The 16537-nt window shown below is 40.8% G+C and overlaps 1 protein-coding gene across 2 annotated transcripts in view; it reads right to left on the bottom strand.

The window, feature by feature from the left end:
* FAF2 (Fas associated factor family member 2) overlaps window positions 1-16537 on the bottom strand; it is a 61873-nt gene that overhangs the window by 11659 nt on the left and 33677 nt on the right. For both annotated transcript variants that reach the window (XM_017512793.2, XM_017512794.2), the window contains 6 exons: window positions 12701-12835; window positions 10243-10319; window positions 7289-7427; window positions 5552-5637; window positions 5360-5451; window positions 2731-2908 (listed from right to left, as the gene is read on the bottom strand). In XM_017512793.2, coding sequence (XP_017368282.1) covers window positions 2731-2908; window positions 5360-5451; window positions 5552-5637; window positions 7289-7427; window positions 10243-10319; window positions 12701-12835 — 707 coding nt within the window. The remainder of the gene's footprint in view (window positions 1-2730; window positions 2909-5359; window positions 5452-5551; window positions 5638-7288; window positions 7428-10242; window positions 10320-12700; window positions 12836-16537) is intronic.

Here is a 16537-nt window from a genome sequence, read left to right as displayed (position 1 = left end):
TTAACATTTCGTCAAACCTTTTTTCAAAGTTCTTAGTTTCTTTGCATTGGGTTAGAACAAGTTCTTTTAATTCCCAGAAGTTTCTTATCATCCACCTTTTGAAGCCTACTTCTGTTAATGGAACACACTCGTTCTCCATCAGGCCTTGTTCCGTTGCTGATGAGGAACTGTGATCCCCTGTCGAGGGAGAGGTGTTCTGATTTTGGGTATTCTCAGCCTTTTTAGGCTGGTTTCTTCCTTTCTTTATAGATTTATCCATCTGTGGTCTTTATAATTGGGTTTCTGAGTGGACGTCCAACTTGTTGATTCCCAGTGCTAAAATCCGAGCAACCCACTGTGCTGGCCAAAACAGCGGCATTATGATTGATGGTGCTTTTCTAACTCTGCACCAAGAACCGCTGCACCAAGGCAGTGGCAAAACCGCCTTGCCGGCCACAAGAGTCGCACTGGCAACCTGTGGGGCTCCTCCGCTGGGAATCTCCTGGTGCGTGAGCAACAAAAATTGATCTGAAAGTGTGGCGTCATCTCGTTCTCTGCGCTTTCACTGGGAGCTACAATCCTGAGCTGCTAGTGATCAGCCATCTTGGATCTCTCTCGCAGATGACTATTTCACACTGCCATAAGGGATTCATGGCAGAATCTGAATAAGTCACCTTTTTTCTCAGTTTAATTTGGCAGAAAAGTAGACAGCAAGCTTTCCTCTCTGCTTTTAAAATAAAACTTTTCCCCTAATTCTAACAAACGTAACACAGTACTGTTATTATGAAGGGATCATCAACATCATATTTTACATCAACCCCATTTTGGGTTACTGCATTTTTGTACTGCTCTCATAAAACCAACACACACACATATATATCCATACAGATTGTAGCAGATCTGAAATATGTAGAGTTTTCAGAGTTATTCAGAGACTCAATAATCAAAGATAAAACACTGTAATATTTGGCATATCTATCTTCTCCCCAACAAATTTTTGTTTTCTCTTAGCCAAAATATTTAGCCAATCAAAACAGTTGAACAGATAAAACATTCTTGCTTTTATACTTTCTTTAAAAATTAAGATAAAATTTACATGCACAGAAATGCACAGATCTTAAATGTACAATTCAATGAATTTTGATAAATGTAACCACATAACCACCACTTCAAGACTGAACATTTCAGTTACCTCAGAATGTTTCCTCTTCTATACATTTTTTTACACAGTTAAAACAACACTTTATTTATAGGGTTCTGATCTTGCATTTTTCCTTTTTTTTGGAAACAGGGCATTGTTCCGTCACCCAGGCTACAGTGCAGTGGTGTGATCATGACTCACTGCAGCCTCAACCTCCTAGGCTAAAGCAATCGTCCCACCTTAGCTTACAGGTGTGTGCCACCACGCTTAGCTAATTTTTATATTTTTTGCAGAGATGGGGTTTCACCATGTTGCCCAAGATGACCTCAAACTCCTGAGTTCAAGCGGTCTTCCTACCTCAGCCTCTTGAAGTGCTGGGATTACAGGTGTGAGCCAACATGCTTGGCCTGATTATGCATTTTTCTAACTTGTAAGAAGCATTTCACGTTATTAAAGCATTTCATGTTATAACATGAAGCATTTCATTTTATTAAAAGCTTCCCATAAAATTTAAGTTTGTCTAAATTTCTTGAGGGCAAATTGGCATTATAAATCAAAAGCTTTAAAATACATTTATATTGTCTTACCCAGAAACTGCACTTCCAGGAACCTTAATTTTAATTTAAGGAAACCATCACAAATCGCAAACAAATTACCTCCATGTATGCTATTTATAATAGCAACAAACTGAAAATAATCTAAAAATCCAAGAGTGGCCTGGTTAAATTATGATGTATTTAGATAATAGAATGTTATACAGTAATTAAAAAGATGTGGCAGAATAATATTTAATGATGAGGGAAAAGGCTGTGATATATTCTTATATGAAGAAGGGCTGTAAGAAAGTATTATCCCAATTTTACAAAAAAGAAACTGTATGTATATAGGGTGTGTGTTGTGCATAAAATTAAAAAGAAATATAACAATGTTAATGTGGTGGTAGGATTATCAGTAATTTTACATTTCTTCCTTGTACTTTTTTGTGGTTTGAGGATTTCCTATGATTAATGTACATAACTTACGTATTGGAGAGGAGTTATAATCATTCCACTTTTTTTTTTTTTTTAACATTTAAGTTCTTTATATTATATTCAGCTATTCTAAATGCCGTAATGTACATTCTTGAGCATAGAGGCCTGTCTTTATTTTGTTTATTCATTCATTTATTATTATTTTTTAAAGACAGGGACCTGCTTTGTCATCCAGTCTGGAGTGAAGAGGCACAATCAGGGCTCATTGTTGCCTTGAACTCTTGGGTTCAAGCAATCCTCCTGCCTCAGGCTCCCAAGTAGCTGGGACTACAGGCATGTACCACCATGCCTGGCTAATTTTTTTATTTTTTGTAGAGATGGGGTCTCACTTTGCTGCCCAGTATGGTCTTGAACTCCTGGGTTCACGTAATCCTCCAGCCTCAGCCTCCTAACGTGCTAGGATTTCAGGTGTTAGCCACTGTACCCAGCCCTTGTCTTTATTTTGAAAATCTCTAAAAACAAATTTTCTGACATAGAGTAATTTGGGTCAAAGCATGTAAATATTTTGACATTAAATGGGGAAAGCTAAAAGCTAATAGCGGCCCAATGCAGAGAAGTCAGAAGGGAACTCCCTTGTACCTTTCTAGGCGTTCTGACACCAGGTAAGTCTGGTTAGCATCCATGATAAATGTCAGTTGATTAATGAGGTCATCAGGTTGAATGAGGCCTTCTAGCCGTCCCACCACAGTCATCCTTCGGTCCTTCAGCATAATCATGGCCAGGAATGGATAGGTGTTCTCTCGTAAAGCCTGTGAGACTGACAAAAAGACCCAAGAGATCAAGGGCAGGACTTGATGGTGAAAAAGATCAATTCTTAGACTTTCTACAATGAGTAAGAGAGAACTGTTTTAATCCTGGTTAGGCAAGATGGGAGGTATCACTTAGTTTCTCCCTTTTACCCCCTCCTAGTTTCTTTCTTTCTTTTTTGGAGCCAGGGTCTCACTATGTTGCTCAGTCTAGTGACTCCCACCTCAGCCTCCTGACTAGCTGGATTACAAGAATGTGCCACCATGCCCAGTTTCTCCCAGTGATCCTCCCGCCTCAGCCTCCTGAGTAGCTGGATTACAAGAGTGTGCCACCATGCCCAGTTCCTCCCAGTTTTGTAATCTTTTGTTTTTGTTATCCATTTGCATGCCTGTCCCTAGGTCCTTCACTAGAATAGGACAGGTTTTCCTTGTGGTGGTGTGGTTGTTGTGATGATGCCAGGGAAGGGTGCAGAGTTCAAGGACAACGTCTCCTTAATGGTAGGAAAAAGATCTATAAAGAATCTGGCACAGTTTTCCCTGTACGAGGGTTCAAGCCCTAAAAGGGCACAAGGCTTCAAGTCTCAGCTGGATGCTACTGATGATAATCTCCACCATCATCTTTTTTTTTCTCTTGCCTAATGCTTTCTTTACCCTTTCTCCCAATGTATCTTTTTTCTATCCTTAAAAAGGTTAGTTTTTCAGTTCTAAAGGAGCTTATTAATAGAAAACTGAGGCTGGGCATGGTAGCTCACACCTTTAATCCCAGTATTTTGGGAAGCCAAGGAAGTTGGATCACTTGAGGTCAGGAGTTTGAGACCAGCCTGGCCAATATGGTGAAACCCTGTCTCTACTAAAAATAGAAAAATTAGCCAGGCGTGGTGGTGCACACCTGTAATCCCACCTACTCGGGAGGCTGAGGCAGGAGAATCATTTGAAGCTGCAGTGAACCAAGATCGTGCCACTGCACGCCAGCCTGGGGAACAGAGTGAGACTTGGTCTCAAAAAAAAAAAAAAAAAAAAAAAGAAAAGTGGTGTCTAAATGACCAAGATTTTACCATAACAGAGTTTTACCTATGTTTTCCTTTATGGTGTGAAAGAAGAGATTTTATAAACTTCTATTAAAAAAAATTCTTATTTTCCTTCTATTCAAAACCTCCCTTCCGCCCCGGCAAAGCCATATTAGAATGGCAAAATGCATGCAGGTATTCAGATGTTTAAAAACAATCAGGCCTAAGATTCAGATTCCAGGATGCAGGGACAACATCTGCCACATCTTTGGTTCTCAAGACATGGCACAGTATGTGGCATGCTAATATATACTCAAAGGTCGCTGGACAGAAGTAGCTGCAAAAATGACTACATTTTTCTTTCTTTCTTTTTTTTTTTTTTTTTTTTAAAGATGGGGCTTCTCCATGATGGCCAGGCTGGTCTTGAACTCCTGACCTCAGGTGATCCACCCACCTCAGCCTCCCAAAGTGCTAGGATTACAGGCGTGAGCCACCGCGCCCGGCCTCTACATTTTTCTTAACTGGATGCTTTTTTATCTTTTACTAACCATCTAAAAATACTTATCTCCAAAGAAGAGTTATTGTCAGCAAAGATCTGAACTTTCCAAATCCGTATCAGCACTCAAGGTACTCAAACAATTGACTCATTGGGCAAGGGCTCTGTTAAAATTGCTGATGAAGAGAATAATCTCTTCAGTAAAAAGCCCATTAAGATTAAATGCAAGCTGCTAGCCAAGACTGGGTATTTCTCTGAATGTGGCAGGCTTTGGCAATGTTGCATGTGAAGCATGGGCTTTAGAGTCTGGTAGACCTGGTTGTACTCTAAAACTTGCTAATTATGGCGGAGCAGGACGTGGTGGCTCACACCTGTAGTCCCAGCATTTTGGGAGGCTGAGGTGGGCTGATCACTTGAGTCCAGGAGTTCAAGGCCAGCCTGAGCACATGGTGAAACCCCATCTCTACTAAAAATACAAAAAAATTAGCCAGGCATGGTAGCGCACGGCTGTAGTTCCAGCTACTCAGGAGGCTGAGGCAGGAGAATCGCTTAAATCGGGAAGGTGGAGGTTGCAGTGAGCCGAGATCATGCCACTGCACTCCAGCATGGGAGACAAAGCGAGACTCCATCTCAGAAAAAAAATAACTTAGTTAAATAAAACACAAAAAATTAAAACTTGCTGATTGTGTGATCTTCAGCCAGTGGCTTAAACTCTCTGAGCCCGTTTCATAAAGTTAAGGTAATATAGTGAAGGTATAAATTATAAAGTGAAGGTAATATGAGCCCCCCACACATTGCTCAGGACTGCTGAGAGGATTAAATGACACAATATAAAACAGGAACTAGCATTGTATCTACCACAGAATGAACACCCTTGTAATAAATGGCATGGCATGTCTTTCCAGACTACTTCAAAGATACTCCAACAATCTCAATGAGGCAGAAGAAACATAACTTACCCCTGTATCCCTCAGGTTTGTTTGTAGAGCATGCCCAGAAGAGCATCCTAGTATTTATTAGTGAAATAACCTCAGGTGCACAGAGTGTGTTGCTGTGGAAAGGTATGGAAAAGGACATGAGAACAACTTGCTGACTACAAACTGTCAGCAGAAAGAGTCAGAAAAGAGAAGGAAAATAATCAATCCACTTACCGACAAAACTCATCAGAGTCCTGGTGATCATCTCCATGAAGATAAACCAAAAGAAAGCGAAGCTCCCGTTTGGCATCATTAAGTGCCTGTGAGAAATAGAAGATCACTAATTATTATGAAGACTGTGCCTTGAACTTATATTTAGGCTAAGGGTCCTAATGGATACAGCTATGTATTTAGGAACAAAAGGAAAAATAAGGAAGAAAGGTGAGCGAGAAATCAAAAAATACCTGAGCTCCTACCTTCACACCCCTGGCATTGTTCTCCCTATAGAAACTCCATGCTAACAAGCTTTAATGAAAAGGTTTTAGTGTTGTTAGGATTCAAACTATAACAGATACATGAGAGTAGACAGGCTTACAAATACAGGTTCCCAACAAATCACAGAAAAGTCAGCTGCACCCACAGTCTAAAGGAAGATAAAAACAGGAGAATCTAACCATATGAAAGGGAGGTGAGAATTTTTCACAGTTATAACATCCTTTTAAGTAAAAAATAACTGGAAAGACAACCCTGATCCCAGGCCATATATCGAGTAGGAATGATGGACTATAGGACCCAAAGGCATTCTAAAGAGTATAGAGTGTAAAAGACTTTCAGAGACAAGGCTGGCGTGCAAGACTTCTGTGCATGCTTTCGCATGTGCATGCTCCTGAGCACATTACACTGTAAGAATGCTGACATAGCCAAGGATGGTATATCCTCAGGGTCATAGCAGAGAGGGTACATGGGAGGTGCTCATCTCATTCATCTCTGTATCTCTAACACTGAGGACACTGCCTGGCATACAGTAGGTGCTCAGTGCTTGCTGAGTAGGGTGGAAACAGCCACCTAGGAGACTATGATAAAAAACAGATGTGGGAAAATCAAAAGCAGGAAGCAAGGGTGAGCATTTTTCTCTTTCTCCAGATAGATTCAGGAATCCTGGAGGCTATATAATAGAACGCTCTTTTGCCTATTCCCATAGCATTCCCATAGTTTTCCCTATTATTGTGGTATTAATTCTATGTATTTCTCTGGCAAACTAGAGATATACCTAACACCCACAGAACTCTAATTTTTCCTCCCCTGAATAGTGAGGTCTGAGTTAAAGGTCTATGTGGCTGAGGCTGAGGCTGATGCTACCCTGAGTCTATGGTCTTTGTTCTTATTCAATTCTGTGTGAGATCAAAGAAGATTTAGGCTTTGCCTCCAAGGGGCTTACAGTTTGGTAGCAAAGATTAGACATGAACATAAATAACTATAATATAGGAAAGAATATGAAATTGCTATCAATTTTTAAAAGCTATGGTAGAAGAAAAGGAAAGATTGGTATTCTAGATTGTGAGATAGGGCAGGATAGGGCACAACATGGAGAATTATGAGGAGCGAATGAGCTAGTTTAAGGATTGGCAAGATTCCAATTAGCAAAAATGTGAGGAAGGCATTCTATGTAGAGGGACCAGCAAAAGCAAAGGCACAGAGGTAGGCAAGTATGAAATATGTTCAGGGAATGGATCAGCTGCAACTGAGGGTATGGTAAAATAAGTTATATAGAAAATACCTCAAAAGAAGGACGCACTGGATCAAAGAGGGGCCAGCTAAAAGGTTTGGTCTTTTTATATTACCCCCTGTGAGCAGTGAAGAGTTAATTAAGGTTTTCGAGTAAAAAAAGGACATGATCAGTGCTGGGCTATGCTTTCCTTTGAGGATAGAATCATTTCAGTAAGTTGGCATCTATATGGTTGTGGCACTGACCTGGCTGTACGTTCCCTGGTAGAAGACAGGGTGTGCCCTCCCATATTTCTCTTCAAAAGAGTGCATAAATGAAACAATGTCCCCAACAGGGTCAGTGACCCGGCTGCGAGGGTCAGGCCGTATAAAACGAAGAGCAAACCTGGGGAGGAAGGAATAAATATCATATGAATCCAGCTTACTATAGTGCATATGGAGCGGGCCAATTTGTACAGATTCCTGTAACAGAGCCAGAGGCATGGCAACAAAGGAAGGTGAATGATCTGTGGGTGGACCATCAAATCTCAGAGTAGAGTCTGGTTCAAAAGCCATAAAGCACCAAGTGTTACTCTATTGCCTGTTCAAAAAGAATGCAAACTACTGGGATTATAAATTCCGACACTGGTCTGTATAAATCCTGAGTATTTTCTGCATAACGATTTAGGCTAGAAGGGTTTGGAAAGGAAGACACAGTAACCAAAAAGATCATGTGCCAGGCTATGCACCCAGATTCTCTAGAATGGTACTGTCTAAACACTGCAGCCACTAGTCAAATGTGGCTCTTCTAAATTTAAATCTATTCCATACAATTACAATTCAGTTCCTTAGTAATGCTAGCCACATTTCAAGTGCTCAATAGCCACATGTGTTTAATGGCTTTCACACTGAATAGTGGAGATACAGAACGTTTTTATCATCACAGTTCTACGTGATAGTGTTGCTCTAGAACAGAGGTCACTTTCTGGTTGTCCTACTTGTTTCTGTTTTCCTGGGATTTTGAATACTGAGTTCACAACCCCAAACTATTCAAATTATGGATAGGAACTTCAAATCTGAAGTTGCAGTCATTATTTACTTGCTCTTCAAAGGGGTAAGTAAATTTTGCTTGATGATTTATGGTAGATGGTACCCATGTAAGAAGTTATAAAACTGCTCCACAATACCCTGGCAAATGTGGAGTATTGGCAGCTTTTGTAAAGTGAAGAATACAATACCTAATGGTACCACACATCTGTTTCTAAAGGGCCTATTCTAGTTGTATAGTACCATTTATTTATCCTTTGGTTTCCAGAGAAGGCAATGGGACAGAGACTAACGTGCTACATAACATTAAACAAGTTGGTTGGATGATACAGCTGCATTAAAATTAGTGATACATGCCATGCATATTTTCCCTAGGAAAGCAAACAATATTCATTTACTTGAAAAACTTTCAGCACAGAAAAGGTGACTAAACTATGATACTTTCCTTACCAAAAAGTGAACCAATTCATTATCCCAATAAATTTCCCCATGTGTATACAATTCTACTTGAAATATCTCCCAAGTAATCAAACCAAATTCATTGACACAAACAATCCAGAGCAAATTAAAAACACAAAATGTAGTAAATTGTATACTTGGGGGGAACGGTTAGAAATTCTTTAGAAGACTGATGTTTAAACTACTTTCTTTGAAATTCAGTATTTTAGAATTATCTCTTTCGATGAGTGAATAAAGGCTTTCTTTTTCCTCATTACACTATATTCCCATGAGCTACACAATTTAGGACAATCGGCTTTTTTTATTTTTTAGAAAAAACAGAGATGTCAACTTAGTTTCCATTGATTTTAAAGGTTTTTACATGTTCATTCTTAAATAAAATGGGGATGGAAACAGTACTAAGCAGTTAATTGGTGACCACAAAGAATGTTGCTAAAGCAAGAAAGCCATTAAGCAGACAACCTCATAAAACACCAAGGGGCCAATATAAAAGGTACTATCTGATCCTTGTACTTATGCAGCTGCTGGACCCTCACCTTCAGCCTCTGCTCCCTAGAGCAGGACAAAGGCTGTCCCATATTTGGAGGGAGGTTCAGGTTCCCTGTATATACAAGGCCCATACTACATATCCCAGCTCCATCTGCTGGCCTGGATGCCCATGAACATTTTAGTTCTCCATAAAGCGTAGGTGTGGCTCAAGGCCAGATAACCCAATCCTGACATGCTAGGAAATTGTGCCCCATTCAGTTTCTGGCCTTGGACCCTCTGTAGCTTACAGTGATGAGCTCTTTTAATGGCACATAAAGGAAGCTAGAAGAAACGTGAGGGTATAAAGCAAATGGGTATATACATAAAAGGGTTCCAGTTGCCAGGGCAAAGTGAAAAGGTACAGAAGGTGCCAGGCGTGGTGGCTCATACCTGTAATCCCAGCACTTCGGCAGGCCAAGGCAGGTGGACTACTCGATGCCAGGAGCTGGAGACCAGCCTGGCCAACAAAGTGAGACTCCATTTGTACTGTCTCCACTAAAAATACAAAAATTAGCCAGGCATGGTGGCACATGCCTGTAATCCTAGCTACTTGGGAGACTGAGGTAGGAGAATCATTCAAACATGGGAGGTGAAGGTTGCAGAGAGCTAAGATCGCGCCACTGCACTCTAGCTTGAGCGACAGAGCAAGACTTTGTTTCAAAAAAAAAAAAAAAAAAAAAAAAAAAAGGAAAGAAAAGGTATACCAGGAGTGAGTGTATAGAGAGGTGCACCTATTGTGGGACGAATCAAGGGCAAGCTGGGTAATCTCAGAGCAAGAGAATTTGTTGGGATTGTGAGTAGTCAGGTGGAAAAGTAGTTCAAGGACAAAGTTCTAATGAGTGTAAAGCTAGGAGATGATGGTGGTTAGAAAGGAAAGGGTGTGGACATCAACTAGGAAATGCAGAGGTGACAAATATGGTGGTGGGGGGAAGACAAATAAATATGGCCAGACTGGTTTTTGCAAACAATATGTGAAACTAATTTAAAAATAATTCCATTTCACAATGCCTGCCAATGGTTCAACAATTTAAAATATTTTTATACAGTATTAAAAGAGTTTGGGAAGAGTATTCAATCTCATGACAAATTGGCAAGTTAACATTGATACAGCATAAAACTTATTTTGGCCTAAATTTCAGCTCCAAAGTCTTACCATGCTACTAATACATAAATTCAAAGGTACATACCTAAATATATCAAGTATCGTGTAATAGGTAAACCGGAATGGAAGCATTATCAAGTAATAACCCCATCCAAGCAGCCCCTGAAAGTCCAAAAACAAAGTTAGACAAAATTATCTCAATCCCTAATACTTCATCAAATGGCTAGTTCAGATTTGCTCACTCTTTTTTGTCCTTCCATGTGATTTGTTCCTCTAAAATATGGGTTCCCTCTTCCTGGCCACTTCATCCTTCCTAAGTGCCACCATCTCTGATCTTATTTCATCTTACTATCATTTTCTTTTTTTCCCCGCATAATTTTTGTATTAAATCTGCTTTAAGGCCCAGCACAATGTCTCCCACCTATAATCCCAGCACTTGCGGAGGTCGAGGCAGGCGGAACACCTGCGGTCAGGAGTTCAAGACCAGCCTGGCCAACATGGTAAAACCCTGTCTCTACTAAAAATACAAAAATATTAGCCGGGTGTGGTGGCATGCACCTGTAGTCTCAGCTACTTGGGGAAGCTCAGTCAGGAGAATCGCTTGAACCCAGGAGGTGGAGGTTGCAGTGAGCTGAGATTGCGCCACTGCACTCCAGCCTAGGGGGCAGAGTGAAACTCCGTCTCAAACAAACACCAAAGCTGCTTTAATACTTTTTTTCTGCAGCTACTTATATACTTGTCAAATGCAATTGCAAGTTAATGTCCCCCAAATGATACATATTCATTCTGTCCTTTTTTTTACATATCAAAATATGGTATATAGAAATAGGCCAGGCTCAGTAGCTCACACCTGTAATCCCAACACTTTGGGAGGCCAAGGCAGCTGGATCACCTGAGGTCAGAAGTTCGAGACCAGCCGGTCTCTAAAAATAAATAAATAAATAAATAAAAACAAAAAAAAAACAACCCTGTCTCTACTGAAAATACAAAAACTAGCCAGGTGTAGGGGCTAATGCCTGTAATCCCAACACTTTGGGAGGCTGAGGCAGGCACATCACTTGAGGTCAGGAGTTTGAGACCAGCCTGGCCAACATGGTAAAACCCTGTCTCTACTAAAAACACAAAAATTAGCCAGGTGTGGTGGCTCAAGTCTGTAATCCCAGCACTTTGGGAAGCTAAGGCAGGCAGATCACTTGAGGTCAGGAGTTTGAGATCAGCCTGGCCAACATGGTAAAACCCAGTCTCTACTAAAAATATAAAAATTAGCCAGTCGTGGTGGCACCTGTAATCCCAGCTACTCAGGAGGCTGAGGCAGAAGAATTGCTTGAACCTGGGAGACGGAGACTGCAGTGAACTGAGATCTTGCCACTGCACTCCAGCCTGGGTGACAGAGGGAGATTCTGTCTCAAAACAAAACAAAACAAAACAAACAAACATAAAAACCTAAAATAATGTTTATAGAAATAGCAAAAAAGAGAACCACTAACTAACTTTAGACATTGGTATATAAATGTTAATGCTAATTATTATTATTGCTGTTACTAATTATTAAAACTAGCATACATCCAGGGCTCTATAGTTTACAAAGCATTCCATAGATGTCACACTGTGTTAACCTGAGACATGTTCTGTGTCCATGGCCAGGATGGAGCCCCATGGCTGATATGGGAATCTGCTACTGTACTTCAGAAAACCACAAAGCACTACTTAGAAACATGTTTTAAAACATCAAGTAGGCCAGGCACAGTAGCTCAAGCCTGTAATTCCAGCACTTGGGAGGCTGAGGTGGGCAGATAACTTGAGCTCAGGAGTTCAAGATCAGCCTGGGCACCATAGCAAGACCCCATCTCTACAAAAAATAAAAAAAATTAGCCAGGATGGTGGCACACACCTGTAGGATTGCTTGAGCCCGGGAGGTCTAGGCTGCAGTGAGCCAAGATTGTGTCACTGCTCTCTAGCCTGGGCAACAGAGTGAACCCTGTCTCAAACAGAACAAAACAACAAAAAAAATCAAGTACTCCACAAAAAGGCAATGATGATGGAGTATATTCTAACTGCTGCAATGTTAAAGGGATGGGAAGACTGGCTCTTTATTCATGTCTGGATCCCTAATAGCAAAATACCAGGTTATTGAAGTGCTCTTGTATGTCTACTGAATTTCAGTGAATCACCTCCTTGCTATTAGTCCTTCAACACTTACTTCAAAGATGTGGCCAAAGTTCCTACAAAGATTCCATGTACTTCCCCAAAAGTGGTTTAAGATTAAGTAAACTGAAGCAACAAAGAACTTGAGTAAACAAATTGTAACTTAAGAAGTAAAAAACACTCTCCAAATAACTGGCAAAGAATAGAAAGAAAATGAATAGTTTCTATATCAATTCATTGAGGAATCAAGGCAAAATAATATAACCAAGGGGCCAAGTCTAACTAACAGGTTTATATTCTAAATACTTATTTTGCTCCTGTCACAGGGAGATCAATATAACCAAGTGAATGAACTTATAAATAAAAAAGGAGGAAATTCCAGCTATGAAATAACTTGCCCTTGGCTGAGGTCTTGAGACAACATAGCTGTAGATCCTGTGGTCAGCTGTATTAACCTGCAGGGGTCGTGATGGAGGGGGGTTGAAAACACTAGGTACACCCTCTTGCTCATTCAATCTGTCCTGTACAGCAGCCTGAGAAGGAAAACAGAGTAGCAAGAGTTTCAGTGATGCTCAAATCAACCCAGAAAAAGAGGTAACACAACTATCGCTTGGTATTCCAAAACAAGATGGTCATTAATACACCAAAAGGTTACCTGAGGCGTGTACCTTCACGGACATTTTAACTGGCTGTACTGGGAGGCAATGTAGAGTGACAGCTCCAGAATTCATACACAGTAGAGGAAGACACGGAAACTTGTCTGGAAGCTACATTTATGCAGCAAGCACACTGCCTTTATTCAGATGGTATGTATTATTTAGGGTGGCTGGGACATAAAGTGCTTCACTGTACAATCCCAAGAAAAGCCATCCTCAGAGAATACAATGTGGGTACCCTGGAGTTATGCAGTGAAGCAGTCCTGATGAGTGGCATCTGATTAAGGGCTCTGCGGCAGAGGAACTTTGGTCTGATCCTAGCTCCATCTCTCAGAGAAGTTGCTCAATGTATGAGCCTCAGGTCGGGGGTGGTGGCTCAAACCTATAATCCTAACACTTTGGGAGGCTGAGGCGAGAGGACTGTTTGAGCCCAGAGACCAAAAATTTGAGACTAGCCTGGGCAATGAAGCAAGACCCTGTCTCTAAAAATAAAAAAGAAGAAGAAGAAAAAACATATGAGCCTGAGTTTCCTCATGTGCCAAATAAAGAAACATTTACAGAACTAATAGATGTGTGTATACCTAGAAAAAAAAAAAAAAAGAGAAGAAACAATATTTCTCAGAGTTAATTTGAAAATTTAATGAGTTGGCCATACAAAAAGATCCTAATACAACTCCTGGCAGACTATTGATACTCAGTTTAAAAAACTAATTCCCTCCTTAACTTTGTCCTTAAATAAATATTTGTCTCAATGTAGTAAAAAAGTTGACCTTATTCAAAGAGATGTCTGGCCTTTGCCTTTGGGAGGTAATCCATGTCAGACCTAATAAGTATGTGTTTGTTACCAGATTTTAGGTTGTAGCTTCAACACCCAGAAGTCTTAGGATGAAAGCTGGCCTTACCAGAAAGACCAACCATGTGGTTTAGGGTGGGGGACTTTGGACAACTTGTTATCGGTTGACTTGAAGATTGAGTTCAACCACGTGGGCAGCCAAGCAAATCAATCAGGCTTATATAATGATGCCCTAATAAATACTCTGGAAGCACCTGGTAGGCAATACTGTGGTCCCTCCTTATTCACGGGGATATGTTCCAAGACCTCTAGGGGACGCCTGAAACCAGGTATAGTACTAAACCTGAACGCTGTTGATTGAAAGCTATTTCTCTTCATGTCTTCCACTCAAAAACTTAATGCCTTTTCCATCTTAACTAAGCACTTATCATGCACTGTGGCCGTAATTTTTGCAGCCAGAGGTGTGACAACAAAACTAGCAGGAATTTTTCTTTCTGTGAAGAAAGAGTTTCACAAACACAAGCTTGATCTTAGCAACCTCAGCATACAATTTTTTAATTTCCTTAAGTCAGGAACTTTAACCGTTTCACATAAAGGATACATTTCCTGACTTCTCTCTGGCATATCTGAGTTGCCAGCATCACTACTCTTGTGCTTTAGGGCTAATATTAAGCAAAATAAGGGGACCTCAACAAAAGCACTGTAATAGCACAACAGTTGATCGAAAAACGGCTACTAAGTGATTAACAGGTGGGCCCTGTATACAGAGTAGAGACGCTAGACAAAGGGACAATTTGCGTTCCGGGTAAGGTAGAGTGGAACAGAGTAAGATTTCATCATGCTTCTCAGAACAGCATGCATTTTAAAACTTATGAATTGTTTATTTCTGGAATCTTCCACTTAATATTTTCAAATCATAGTTGCCTGTGAGTAACTGAAACCCCAGAATGTGATACTGTGGGTAAGAAGGGGCTGCTGTAGTTCAAGCATATTGTCATACATCTATGCCAAGAAGGTAATGTGTCCTGACTCTGCGGGAGCGTAGCATGCAAGCTTCATGTCTAAAATCCTTTAAGACTCTGCTCCATTTTTTATTTATTTATTTTGAGACAGAGTCTAGCTGGCACCAGGCTGGAGGGCAGTGGCATAATCTCAGCTCACTGCAACCTCCACCTCCCAGGTTCAAGCAATTCTCCTGTCTCAGCCTCCCAAGTAACTGGGATTACAGGCATGCATTGCAACATCCAGCTGATTTTTGTATTTTTAGCAGAGACAGGTTTCACGATGTTGGCCAGGATGGTCTTAAACTCCTCGTTATCTGCCTACCTTGGCCTCCTAAAGTGCTGGGACTACAGGCGTGAGCCACCACACCTGGCTAACTCTGTGCTATTTGTCTCTTCCTTTAGCTGATTTTAATCTCTGTGCTCCCTATAATAAACTATAATCATGACTATAACAGCTTTCAGTGAGTTCTGGTGAATTAGCAAATATGAGGATGGTTTTGCAACCCTCTGAAATTGCGGTTGGTTTCAGAAGTGAAGGTGGTCTTTAGGAGGGCAGTGTGCCCTCTAAACTCAATAACTGGCTTCCAACTTTGCAGTTTGGCTAATATCAGGTGGTCCCCTGGTTTTACAATTCAATGAGTAAAGAACAGTCTTTCAACAAATGGTGCTGAGATAACTGGATATCCAATACAAAAGAAAGTCGATTAACCCCTGGATCACACCATACATAAAATTAACTACAAATACATCAAAGACTTAAATGTAAGAGCTGAAATTATAAACCTCTTAAAACAAGGGTATAAATCTTCACAACCTCAGGTTAGGCAAAAGTATCTTAGATATGACAATAAAAGCACAAGCGACAAAAGAAAAATGTAGATAAAACTGGACTTCATAAAAAATGAAAAACTATTCTGCATCAAATTACACTATCATGAGTGGGGCAAGATGGCATGCACTGTAGTCCCAGGTATCAGGGAGGCTGAGGCAGGAAGACTTCTTGAGCTCAGGAGTTCAGGATTACAGTGAGCTATGATCACGCCACTGTACTCCAGCCTGGGCAACGGAGCAAGACTTTGTCTCTCAAAACAAAAAACAAAAACCATAAACCACTATCAAAAGTGTAAAAAGATAACTCACAGAATGGGAGAAAACGTTTGAAAATCCACTATCAGTTAAGTGCCAGGCATGGTGGCTCATGCCTATAATCCCAGCACTTTGGGAAGACACTGCCCTCCAGCCTGGTGACAGCTAGACTCCATCACTGGAGCCCAAGAGTTTAAGACCAGCCTGAGCAAGACAAAGAGACCCCATCTGTACAAAAAATAAAAAACATTAGCTGGGTGTGGTGGTGTGTACCTGTAGTTCTAGCTACTCAGGAGGCTGAGATGAAAGGATCACTTGAATCTGGGAGGTCAAGGCTGCAGTTAGTCATAATAGTACCACTGTACTCCAGCCTGGGCAACAGAGAGAAATCCTGTCTCAAAAAACAAAAACTGGCCAGACACAGTGCCTCATGCCTGTAATCCCAGCACTTTGGGAGGCTGAGGCAGGTGGATCACTGGAGGCCAGGAGTTCAAGACCAACCTGGCTAACATGGAGAAACCCCGTCTCTACTAAAAATATAAAAATTAGCCAGGCCCACATGGTGGTGCCGTCCCAGCTACTTAGGAGGCTGAGGAAGGAGAATTGCTTGAATCCAAGAGGCAAAGTTTGCAGTAAGCCATGATTACCCCACTGCACTCCAGCCTGTGCTATAGAGTGAGACTTCATCTCAAAAAA

This window comes from Cebus imitator, unplaced genomic scaffold (genome assembly GCF_001604975.1).
Source record: "Cebus imitator isolate Cc_AM_T3 unplaced genomic scaffold, Cebus_imitator-1.0 Scaffold478, whole genome shotgun sequence".
In the NCBI taxonomy this organism is placed as follows: domain Eukaryota; kingdom Metazoa; phylum Chordata; class Mammalia; order Primates; family Cebidae; genus Cebus; species Cebus imitator.
This window is presented reverse-complemented; position numbering and strand designations above follow the sequence as displayed.